Source organism: Passer domesticus, chromosome 18, assembly GCF_036417665.1.
Source record: "Passer domesticus isolate bPasDom1 chromosome 18, bPasDom1.hap1, whole genome shotgun sequence".
NCBI lineage: Eukaryota > Metazoa > Chordata > Aves > Passeriformes > Passeridae > Passer > Passer domesticus.
The window spans coordinates 9,937,442-9,950,193 of record NC_087491.1 but is presented as its reverse complement, the minus strand read 5'-3'; the positions used below and the strand labels follow the sequence as shown (position 1 = coordinate 9,950,193).

The 12,752-nt window shown below is 54.7% G+C and overlaps 1 protein-coding gene across 2 annotated transcripts in view; it reads right to left on the bottom strand.

Annotated features, from left to right (window-relative positions):
• RXRA (retinoid X receptor alpha) overlaps positions 1–9,991 on the bottom strand; it is a 106,239-nt gene extending 96,248 nt beyond the window's left edge. For both annotated transcript variants that reach the window (XR_010348953.1, XM_064393361.1), the window contains exon 1: positions 9,501–9,991. Coding sequence is in view for 1 of the 2 variants with exons in the window: in XM_064393361.1 (XP_064249431.1) it covers positions 9,501–9,528 (28 nt within the window). In the remaining variant the exon portion in view is untranslated. The remainder of the gene's footprint in view (positions 1–9,500) is intronic.
• Positions 9,992–12,752: the final 2,761 nt, after the last annotated feature.

Below are 12,752 nucleotides of genomic sequence, written 5' to 3'. Positions count from 1 at the left end.
TGCTGCTGAGCTAGACAATTGCTTTATAACTCTAGGGTGCAATTTCACTGTCTGTGAGCCACACGCACGCACGCGGGGGCTGCGCCGGGATGGAGCGGGGAGCTGCACCTCCCTCCCTTCTCCCCACACCCCGAGGTTTGCAGAGGAGTTTTCCTCATATATTTGAGGAGGAAAAACATGAAATTAAAACGCTAAGCCACCGTCTTTAATATATTCCAGGAGTGTGTGGAGGGAGCAGCCCCAGTGAGCAGCGGCTCCCCATTAAGGCTGAGCAGGATGAACTGGAGGGCAATCTGCTCTCTCACGCTACGTGAATGCTGAGAGACAGAGCCCGGCAGGCTGCAGGGCAGGAACGCTGTGAATCACGCTGGATTTTTATGATCAATTGAAAGTCACACTTGAACAAGTGCAGGTCAGCAGGGAGGGTTGGTCACGCAGGTGCAGAGCTCTGAGACAGCGGCTTTCAACTCACTCAAGTCACCTGGTCCCCCAAAGGCCGTGGGTACCCTCCTTGGTACCCCTTTTTCCTGCTCAACCATTAAATATCACTCCACAGGGCTGCTGAGGGGTCACCAGAAGGAGCCCCAACACTGATGGGATGCAGTGTGGGGTCTTGGATTTCCCCAGCATGACCCAGCACCTGCTCCACGCTATCAGAGACCACAGCTCCTCCACAGCAGGCAGAGCCACAGCTCCCCAGGCCTGATAAAATCACTCATCTCCCACAAATGGGGCAGAAAAAGAAGGGCTGGGGGCAGAAGGGAAGCCCAGCTGAGTCTGGAAGGATGACCAGTACAGGATTCTTCAATATCCCTTTTCCAAGAGCCCCCACCTGCACGCAGGTCTTTGGGAGCAGGGCAGGGAAGCTGCAGCACTGCAAACCACTCTCACCCATCCTTGACACCCCCAGGAGCAGCCAAACAGCTCCCCCAGCTCCGTGTGATGCCCCTGGCTCTGCTCCTGCCCCTCTGATCCAATTCTTCTCTGCCACCACTCACCATCCCTCGCTCAGCTCCTCCATCCCAACCTTGCCACCTCCATGTCTCAGGCTGGATTTTGGATTGAAGTTCACCCCCTCTCCTGCCATGGCCATGCCTCAAGGTGGATTTTGGCTGGAAGCTCACCCCCTCTCCTGCCATCTCCATGTCCCAGGGTGGATTTTAGCTGGAAGCTCACCCCCTTTTCTGTCATGTCCATGCCTTGGGCTGGATTTTGGCTGGAAGCTCACCCCCTTTCCACCATCTCCATGTCTCAGGCTGGATTTTAGCTGGAAGTTCACCCCTTCTCCTGCCACCTCCATGTCCCAGGGTAGATTTTGGATTGAAGTTCACCCCCTCTCCTGCCATCTCCATGTCTCAGAGTGGATTTTGGCTGGAAGCTCTCCTCTCCTGCCCTTCTCCTTCCGCTCTTGCCTCACCACTGCCATTGCCTCACTGCCACTCCGGGACGGGCACGTAGGAGACGCGCTGCCCACAACAAAATTGTCTCGCAGCAGCCCACAGAGTTCACAGCAAAGGGAAAAAAAAAAAAAAAAAACAAAGAAAACAACTCTCCTCCAGCACTCACTTGTCAGCCAGAAATGGAAAAACAACAATAAAATGTTTCTGCCTTCCCAGCCAGCTGAAAGGAGATGGGGCATCGCTCCCTAACCCACTCCTGGCAGCACAAAGGATCTGCTCCAGGAGCTCAGGGGGCTGTAAATCACAGGAGGCTCCCTCAGCTCCCCCTCCCTGGATTTTTTCCCCCTTTTTTTTCCCAAGTCTGTAAAGCTGAAGAAAGCCAAAACTCCACAAAAGAGGAGCCCATGAAAAGTAACAACCAGCTGGGAATGCCATTACCATTTTATTGGTCCCCAATACCACTATTGCTCCTTTTATCTCCTGGCTCTGCAGCCATCCTGCAGCTGATGGGATCCAGGGAAAGGCTCAGACAAAACCCAAACACACCACCCAAAAACGGCCCCAAAATACAAGTCTTTGACCAAAAAAATCAAATCCTCCAGGGTTTGGAAGAAGGAGCAATGACCACAGTGAGGGATTATCTCCTGCTGGAGCAGGAGATGCCAGCCCTCACCCTGCTGCTTAATTCCCCAAAATCTTCAGGGTGTTTCTTCCTTGCCCTGTGCTTTGGGAGCACCTGGCTCGCCCACAAACCCCACGTGGGAGCTTTGCTTTGCTCCTGGGCCAAAAAGCAGCTTTGGGGGGAGTGGGTTTGGAGGTTTTGGACCCTGCAGAGCCCAGGGGAGCTCGGTGGAGCTGCCACCCCAGCCCAGCTTTCACAAGCACCCCACGCCCTCGCTCCGGGCGCCGTTCCCACCTCCGACACTCCCTGGTGCCTCAGTTTCCCACCCTGGATCTGTCTCATCTGGGCAGACGAGGAGTTTTGGAGGCAAGATCCATCCCCTGCTGATGTGCAGAGGCAGGAGCTGGCACGGGCACAGCTGCCACCAGAATTACAGCCCCGAGGTGCAACCTTGGAACTTTTATTGTGGATCACAGTAAGGGAAAAAGGAAAGAGAGGGGAGGGAAAAAAGCCCAAGCTTACCAATGGTCTGTTTGAACAGGATTATTTTTTAACTCCACGTTAAACAAAATTTCAAAGGAGAGGAGCTGCATTTGGGCTTAATTTGAGCCCTTTCTTCCCTTTCTCACAAGGGAATTGTTCCCTGTTTATCTCAGAAAACACCCTCCATTTTGAAAAGCTCCCTCCCCTCTAAATAAAAACTCAGGTTGATTTCCTTGACTTTGCTTTGCTTTTTCTAAGCCAAACCTTGTCAGAAAAGGCAAGTTCTCACAGCCAGTTTCCATCTCAACAATAGAGCATTTTCCTAGGCTAAATTGCTTCTGTCTGAAAATCTTCTGGCAGTTCGAGCTGGCTGGCATGTGTGGGGATCCTTCTGTAGGGTTTTTTAAATCCTTATTTGCAATATTATTTCATCTGCTTCGCGCTGCCTTGATGTTGGAGCAGCCTTTGGAGAGACACAACCGCTCCTCCCTCCTCCTCCTCTGTCCTCCCTCCAGGCACACGCTTCCCTTTGAGGAGGAGGAGAGGGGAGAAATAAAATAAAAGACAAGCAAAGAGGAAAATGTCAGAAAGCTGCTTTTTGTGTGCGTGTCAAACGTTCAAAGTTATTCCAGAGTCTAGTCTTTAAATGTAATAAAATACAGCAACTCCTGACAAAATCAATTAAAATAAAACCACCCAGGCTGCCTCCCCTATTGCTTTGTAGCTCGACTGCCTTGGAAGAGCCCACCTGGGCCTTTTAGGGAGCAATTAGGGAAGTGCTGGGATGGATCCCGTGCAGACTGAGCATCCCTCAAGTGCTGAGCATCCCTGACACCTCTGAGCATCCCTGACACCTCTGAGCATGCCTGCACACTTCTGAGCATCCCTGCACACTTCTGAGCATCCCTGACACTTCTGAGCATCCCTGACACTTCTGAGCATCCCTGACACACTTCTGAGCATCCCTGACACACTTCTGAGCATCCCTGACACCTCTGAGCATCCCTGCACACTTCTGAGCATCCCTGCACACTCCTGAGCATCCCTGACACACTTCTGAGCATCCCTGACACCTCTGAGCATCCCTGCACACTCCTGAGCATCCCTGACACTCCTGAGCATCCCTGCACACTTCTGAGCATCCCTGACACTCCTGAGCATCCCTGCACACTTCTGAGCATCCCTGACACTCCTGAGCATCCCTGACACACTTCTGAGCATCCCTGACACTCCTGAGCATTCCTGACACACTTCTGAGCATCCCTGACACACTTCTGAGCATCCCTGACACTCCTGAGCATCCCTGCACACTTCTGAGCATCCCTGACACACTTCTGAGCATCCCTGACACACTCCTGAGCATCCCTGACACCTCTGAGCATCCCTGACACACTTCTGAGCATCCCTGACACACTCCTGAGCATCCCTGACACCTCTGAGCATCCCTGACACCTCTGAGCATCCCTGCACACTCCTGAGCATCCCTGCACACTTCTGAGCATCCCTGACACACTTCTGAGCATCCCTGCACACTTCTGAACATCCCTGCACACTTCTGAGCATCCCTGACACTCCTGAGCATCCCTGACACTCCTGAGCATCCCTGACACCTCTGAGCATCCCTGACATCTCTGAGCATGCCTGCACACTCCTGAGCATCCCTGACACCTCTGAGCATCCCTGCACACTCCTGAGCATCCCTGCACACTCCTGAGCATCCCTGACACCTCTGAGCATCCCTGCACACTCCTGAGCATCCCTGCACACTCCTGAGCATCCCTGACACACTTCTGAGCATCCCTGACACCTCTGAGCATCCCTGCACACCTCTGAGCATCCCTGCACACTTCTGAGCATCCCTGCACACTCCTGAGCATCCCTGACACACTTCTGAGCATCCCTGACACCTCTGAGCATCCCTGCACACCTCTGAGCATCCCTGCACACTCCTGAGCATCCCTGCACACTCCTGAGCATCCCTGCACACTCCTGAGCATCCCTGCACACTCCTGAGCATCCCTGACACCTCTGAGCATCCCTGCACACTCCTGAGCATCCCTGACACCTCTGAGCATCCCTGCACACCTCTGAGCATCCCTGCACACTTCTGAGCATCCCTGACACCTCTGAGTATCCCTGCACACTTCTGATCATCCCTGACACACTTCTGGGCATCCCTCCTGAGTGCCCACATCCTTCCACATCCCCCAGCACCCCTCTGAAACATCCAGACCTCTCCACACCACAGGTCAGAGCAAGGAGAGCCCCAGTTCCTTCCCTTACCACAGGAGATCCCTCCCCAACTTGGGGATCAGAGCCAGAGAAGGATTAATTAGAGCCCAATTAGTTACCCAGCTCGCAAGGAAGGTCCCTGCAGCCCCTGGCCAGCAGGGGTTTGAGGGATGCCAGGTTTTGGCTCAGTGAGGAGCCCAGCTGGGGCACAGGGACCCCTCAGTGTCCCCACAGCATCACCACAGCCCTGGTCAATCCCTTGCCAAGCTCTTGCTGTCTCACTGCTGGGTTATTTATAGCAGGAATGATTTGGGGATTTCAGGCAGCCGGGAGCCTCGGGGAATACTCTGAGCACACACAATCCCCAGGAAAAGGCACCAGGATGCTCACAGGAACACAGAGCCCACAGACAAGGCAGGACCCAGGCACACCCCAAAGCCCTGCAGCACCCACAGCTCCTCTGTTTGTTTCTTTCCTTAACCATCCTGCAAAAAAAAAAAACTAAAAAATCCAAAATTCAGCCCAGTGGCAGGGCTCTGGCATATGGCAATCCACCCCCTGCTCCCAGAAAACAATACTCAACAAAAAGGTTTTTAACCCATTTCTTAATAAATATTTATTTTTGCCTTGAAGATGTGGGTGGGACAAAGCCAGGGTGTATTTTCCAGTGAAATGTTTTGACTCCCCCCTTGTTGTTTTTTTTTTTCCCCCTCAACAGGAGCAAAACGCCAATAATAATATTTGCAATGAATAACTCAAATTCTGTGGCTTTCTCCCCCGCTCTCTTTTAAATAAATAAAATACCCTAAATTTGAGAAACACAAACGCTCCCTCCAACACAGCAGGACGACGTGGAAAAAAAACTCAGGGACGCTCCGAGGATTTATTTCACTGTCACAACCCCGATTCTGGAAAAGGCAAAAATTCCTTCCCAGCCTGTTTTGCATGTGTCAAGGAGGAGAGGTCGAGCCCCACAAGAGAGACCAGGACACAACCAGACTTCACCCCCTGCTCCAGCCCCATGGAGCCAACCAGATGTGGGGCAGAGGATTCCTCCTTCCTCCCTGGGATGCTCAGATGCTTCCCACATCCCTCAGTCCTCCTCCCTGCAGATTATCACATCAGCTGTTGATTTTTGAGGGTGTCAAGAGCAGGACTGAGCATCGTGGTGAGGTCTCAATGCAGAGGTTTGCACTGAGGAGCTCCCCAGGCTCATCCCAGCCACACACCCAGGGGATGCAGGATGAAAGTGCCTGAGGGATGCTCACAGAGCAGCCCCAGCCCTGGGCTGGCCCAGCTGGACATGCAGGGGGGTTGTTTTGCTGTTTTCCTCGGAAGTGTTGCTGCTCCAGCCCCGAGCACGGCACGGACAGTCCTCACCCCACATCCTGAGCAGCTGCAGCAGGACCTGGCACGGCTGCAGGGTGGGAAGAGGGACACACAGAGAGGTTACAACCTGCTGCAGGTCAGGCTGCAGGGTGGGAAGAGGGACACACAGAGAGGTTACAACCTGCTGCAGGTCAGGCTGCAGGGTGGGAAGAGGGACACACAGAGAGGTTACAACCTGCTGCAGGTCAGGCTGCAGGGTGGGAAGAGGGACACACAGAGAGGTTACAACCTCTGGAGGGAAGTGCCAGCCCCAGACACCCGTTAATTGATTCTTCCCCCACAAAGCTGAGCCCTGAGGGAGAGCTCCCCGAGCTCACCACTCCTGTTTTCCTCCCCAGAGACACCCAGGGAATGGGAAAAGGGAAGGCAAAGCACTAAGAGGATGGTAAAAGGCAGAGAACAAGCAGCCACCTGAAGAAACGAGTCCTTGGTTTGCACATCAGTGCCCTGTGAAAGCCTGACCTCAGCCCATGCTCCCCACCACACGTGATCCCCCACACCACAGATTTTATTACATTTTCCTCCTCCTGGAGACCCGGCACAACACAGAGGAGCAAAACCTGGACAGCCCTGAGCAAGCTAAGCCTAGCAAAGGCAGGGCTGTAACTCCAGATGGCTCCCAGGCAGCATCTGCTGGACCCCGAGGTGTTTTGAGCCCCACCAGGGCTGTGGAGGTACCTGTGCCCACACCCCCCGTGCCAGGCTGCAGGTTGTCCTGGCAGTGGGATGGCAGACAGGTGACAGCAGCCAGCCTGGGAGATGCCCAGGGACGTGCTGTCCTCACGGGGAGCCTCTGGCTGGCATCTGCCAGCAGCTCTCCAGAGGAGCAGGAAAATGAGATACTACTATTAAAAGTGCCCAGTGCTGGCCACACTTCCAGCCATGACATCAGCGGGGTTATCTAAGTCTAACCACGGGCAGGACTTGGCCAGGAAGCACCAGGTTGGCCTTGTTGGGCCAAACTGAGCTGGGATTTTGATGGGGACACAGTAATGGAGTGGAATTTTGGCCGTGTTGCTGCTGCTCCCCAGCTCAGGCCTGTACTGGTGTGCAGGGAAACAAACCCCACAAGCTGGGCTGGTTTTCGCCCCTGGGTATTTCCAGCACCAGCTCCCAAAAATGACATGAGATAGGGTTGGTGAAACATCCTGGGACCCTGCAAAGCTGGGACCTGGTGGGGTTTGGACCATCCTGCCTCTGAAGAGGCCCCATGGCCCATCCAGCTCTGCTCTGGTTTCACTGGGAAGGTCTCAGCTCACATTCCCTCAATCCCACAAACTGCTCACAAGCTTTTAGACACAACCTGCCTGCACAGCCCAGAGCAGGACCAACATCTCCCCCTCCAAAACCTGCAGCAACCAAAGGGATTTTTCCCAACAATCAGTGACCAAAGACCAGCACATAAAGTTTGGGAGCCTCTCCTCCAGCACGATCCCAGAGCACACACCCCAAACAGCTCCCACAGCCAGATGGATTTTGTCCTGAGACAAGGATGAGAGTTTTAACCTCCCCCAGCAGGGCTGTCCTGGGGGGCTGCCCTGTTTTCCCTGGGGATGCTGCAGAGTGCGTGGCACAGCCCCACCATGCACACATTTCTAAATTTCTAATCAGTTGTTTCCCACTTGCACCAGCGTGAAAACCCTTCCGAGCCAGCAATCCCAGACTCTCCCCCTCCCACCCCCTCAAACCACCCTGGCTAATAACACAATGTATTTTTTAGCATTTACAGCACAACAGCAGAGTTCAGGACTGACAGAAAACACAGTTAATGTACACAGAGGCCTGAGCCTGCCCGGATCAACAGAGATTTGGATTGCCTTCCACAAGAGCATCCAAGGAAATGTGAATCCCCCTAAGGTTAAACCATTCCAGGGAGGCAAGAGAGGCACCTTGTGCTGGGATGAGCCCAAAAGCTGCACTGGCCCCAAGCAAAAGGAGCTGGTTTGATTTGGAACCGGGGACACACACTGCAGGTGAGATGCTTCTGGCCCCAGCAGCATCTCCCAGCCCAGTCAACAAGGGGCACTGTGAAACTGGGATTTTTGGGGCCGCGGAGATGCCACCACCAGGTCTGCCAGCCCACAGGGCCAGGGTCCCCCTGCCAAAAGCCCCCAGACCACCACAGCCCTGGAAAGCCTCTCAGCGGGCTGGGCTCGCGGGAAACCTTGTGACGGTTGTTTGTATTTATTCTGCTCTTTGAAAGGAACAAGCGAAATTGCAATTTGTCAACAAAACAAGCAAAAAAAAAAAAAAAAAAAAAAACAAACCCAAAACTACACATTAAAGAAAAAAAAAAAAAAAACACAGGAGGAAGAAAGAATCAAAACACACCAGCGGCAGGCTGAGCACAGATTTAAAGCCCAGAGAAGCCAAAGGGATGGTGTGGCTGGCCATGGCTCGCTCGGCAGGAGGCTGGGAGCCACCGGGACGAGCGGGCACAGGGATGGCAGCACTCGCCCCTCTTCCCCCGAGCCCGGACTTGGCGCCAGGCCACTCCGCTCAAACTTTTCTTCCCCCCACCCCGAGCACCGAGCTCTGCAATATCACTTCTCCTGGAAGCGAGACGCGGGAGGCATTCGCCCTTACAAGCCAGGACTTGACTCAGTCACCGAAACGATGGCAAACTCCGGTTGGAAATAGGTTTTAAAACGCAGCGAAAAGGAGGAGAGGGAGGGGTGGATAAAAAAAAAGAACAAAAAGGCAGGAGGGTCCCAACAGCGGCGGGGCTGGGAGCCGGCGATGCGAGCGGAGGGGCCGGGCGCTGCCTCCCCCTGCCCGGCTGCGCGCCCCGGATGCCGCGGGGAGAGGGAAAAAAAAATTTAAAAAAAGGAGAAAAGTCAAAAATTAAAGAAAAAAATAAACGGAGGGGGAAGGCAAGAGGGGGAAGCACTGAGCGCTGCCGAGCCCCGAGCAGAGCCGGCCCCGGGCGGGGAGGGGGCTCTGCCCGTGCCGCTGCCCCGCTCCGAGCGCCGCTGGGGCCGCTGCCCGACCGGCCCGGCGGGGCTCGCTCCGGCCCGGCCCGGCCCGGCCCGGCCCGGCCCGGCTCGGCTCGGCTCCCCGGCCGGGCCCGCCGTCCCCGGGGCTGCGCCACGAAATAAACAACAGCAAAGCACAAGAAAAAAAAATTACCAACTCCAAGGCAGGGGCCGGGGGCAGGGGCCGGGGCCGGGCCGCCCGCCCCGCGCTGGCCGCGGCGCTCCCCGGGGAAGGGGCGAGCGCATCCCCCGGCCGAGCCCCGCGGTGCGCGCCGCGGGAAGGGGCAGCGGAGCCGGGGGAAGGGGGGAAGGCGGCAGGACAGGCGCTGATTTCATCGTCCCGAAGCACCCCCCCACCCCCCGCGGTCGGAAGGGAGAATCTCTCGGAACAGAACTCACCCAGCGGCAGGAAGTGTTTGGTGTCCATGGCTGGTGCTTAACTCATGCCAAGGGGCTCGGCGAGCGCGGCGGCGAAAACACACAGGCAGGGCGGGCGGAGGGGAGGGAAATCAGCGCGGGGGGAGAGGGGAGGAGGGGAGAAAAAAAAAAACACCCACGGGGAGGAGGAGGAGGAGGAGGGAGGGAGGAGGAGGAAGAGGAGGAGGAGGCAGCGGGGAAGCTGCGGCCCCGCAGCGGCCCCGCAGCGGCGGCCCCGCGCAGCCGAGGCCGCGGAGTTGTGGCAAACTCCAACAATGTAACTCCGGCTCCGCGCCGGGGCCCGCGCAGGGGCAGCCGAGCCGAGCCGTGCCGCGCCGCGCCGCGCCGAGCCGAGCCGAGCCGAGCCGAGCCGAGCCGAGCCGAGCCGAGCCGAGCCGAGCAGCGCCGCCCCGCGCCCGCCCCGCCGGCCCGCGGAGAGCGCTGCGCTGGTGGTTGGTGGTGTTGGATGGTTTTGTTTGTTGGTTTTTTTAAATTTTTTGGGGGGTTGTGTTGTGTGTTTTTTGGTTTGGGTTTTTTTTGTTTTGTTTTGTTTTGTTTGGGTTTTTTGTTGTTTTTTTTTGTTGTTGTTTTTTTTTGTTTTTTTGGGTTTTTTTTGTTTTTTCTTAAAGTGATGGGGGGAAAGGGAGGAAAATAGAGGGGAGGGTGAAGGATAAAACAAAAGAAAGGAGGAAAAAAATAGAGGGGGAAAAAAGTGGGAGAAGGGGAAATTAGAGATGGGGAGGAAGGGGGGATATGAGGAGAGTGGGGAGAGGAGAAAGAGAAGGAAAAAAGAGCAGAAATAGAAGGGAAAGAAGCGAGGAAAAGGAGAGGAAAAAAAGATGGGAAAGAGCAGGAAGGGGAAAGAAGTGAGGAAAGAGAAAAAAGAGAGAAAAGAGGGAAAAACCAAGAGGTGCGCAGCGCTGCAGTGTGAGGCTCGGGAGGGGGAGCCGAGGGGTTCCCGAGTGATGCTGAGCAATGCCAGCTGTGCCCAGCCCCGGAGCAGCCAGCCCTGAGCCCGCTGCCCGTCCCCGGGCTGTGTCACAGGGCGGGCAGCGCTCAGAGCACGATTTATTTCATTTCCCATCCGCGAGGCACAACAAATAACTCTCTGTGCCTCTGTGTGTGTGTGTGTGTGAGCGGCTCTTCTGCAAACTCTCTCCTCCCGAGCAGCGCCCGTACCACCCCAGCAGCACCGCTGGCTGCTTCCCAGAGCCCCGGCCCCCCTTGCCAGGCAGGCCTCCAGGTTTAATAAATGATACTCAGCCCTGTAAGAATGTGTATTAGTGGCTTGATGGACCAGAGCGACTCCACTATGCATGAAGCATATTAAACATCCTATCGACCCTGGCTTTCCACGGCAGTAACATGCATAACAAACAGGCTGGGGCCACGCTGCAGCTGCTCACACACGCTGGGGAGCGAGGCTGGGCACTCGGCGAGGCTGGGGTGACACCAGGGACAGCTGCTGGCGGCGTGCTGCTGGCACAGGTAGCTCCCAGTGCCAAGCCCAGCTCTGCCCAGAGGTAGCTGGGACAATCAGGGATGTCCCAGGCGTTCTCCCTGTGTGGCAGGATCCGTGGAACGCTCCCCAGCCTTATCTGCCCTGATTTATTCTTTAATTGGCAAAGCGTCTCGTGCCAGAAATTATTAGCGAGCGAGCAGCTCCTCCTGGAAAAGTGAGGCCTCTTATCTGCCATCGCCGTATCCCTGCGTGCTCTTATCACCCCATCTCCCGCCTGTCACTGTGGGATCTCCAGCCACGCAGGAAAGGCTCTGGAAAGGCCCCCAAAACCTGGATTTCTCCTACAACTCCTCTGTTGTAGAAGACAAGACCCTGCCCTTCCTGCAGGGCAGAGCCACATGGGGATGTGGGGAACACAGCTGGCAACACCCCAGGATCCCAGTTTGGAACCTCTTCAGCAGCCCATCTGCTTTAGAATAAAAATTCCACATCCATTGCAATCCACCTGAAGAACAAAAACACCAAAAAGGACCCAGCTTGTGTCAGGCAAGAGGCTGCAAACTGACACTCAGGTGGAGCTGCAGAAGTTAAAACTAAATAAAGCGTCTTGGATCCTTTTAATCCTCTGCTCCTGTAATTTCAGCATGTCCAAACAGATTTTGGTGTGTGTTTATAACTGGTAACTTCATTTGCTCCCAGGCTGGGACCTTAAATGCCAAGTTTCATCTGCAAGTCAGTTTTTAAGGGTGAGTTACACCAACTCCTGGGAGAAAAGGGGGAAAAAAGGAAATAAGCGAGGAAATAAATGAAAGTTGGGGGTTGTCAGAAAAAGCAGGTTCAAAGTCTCTAAGAGTGCAAAAATCACAGATTTCATGGATATCTGTGTACAGACTGACAGCTCAAAGGTAGAAATGAGTTTCCTAATAGACAAACTAAAGCTCATCTGTCTGATAAGGGCAAACACAGCTCGGGGCAGAGCTGGGCTCTCACCTGCCTGTCCCCTCACTGCTGGGTGCCCTTGGGGACTTTGAGTGTGTCACCAGCACAGGGGATGGGGATGTGGCCCCAAAGCCCCATCCCAAAGCAGGCTCAGCCCCGTGGCTGCAGCAGATCCCAGGGTTACCAGAGCCAGGGCTGCAAATCCACCTTTGCAGACTCCCAACACACGAAATTACCATAACCAGGACATTTCATGCTCCTCTCCCATCAAGCTGTTTAGAGCAAATTAAATTTCTCCCTAACCAGGCTGTAACAGTTCATGTTAGATGTGGATCTAAATGTTAATTGCAGTGACAATAACAGGTCTGATCCTGCAATCCTTATTTGAGTAAAACCTCCCACAGAAGCCAAAGGAATTTTGCCCCAGAGAAGGCAGCTGGATCCAGTCCCACATTTCCAGTCTCTTGAAGGTGCCAGAAGGTAAGCCAGGATATTTCTGTGATGTTACAAACCTTCTCTTTCCCTTTCCCCTCCCTTCCACCTTCCCTGAGTTCTTTAATGCACTATTAATTTAATAAGCTGCTCACCTTCAGCCTCACACTTCCCAGGAAGGACTTCAATCATCACAGGGGGGCACATTCAGATAATTTTGGCAGCTCGTTGCCTTGTACATCTGGTTGGTGCAGGGATGCTTGAAGGTCCTGTGCTGGCTGGGAGAGCTGGCTTGGCAAACTGCTGCTCCTGTCCTCTGCACCCTTGGGTGATGCCAACACCCTTCAGCCCGGGCTGCTGAGGAAGGCAGGCTGATAAAATGGGATCATTTAGGGGTGCCT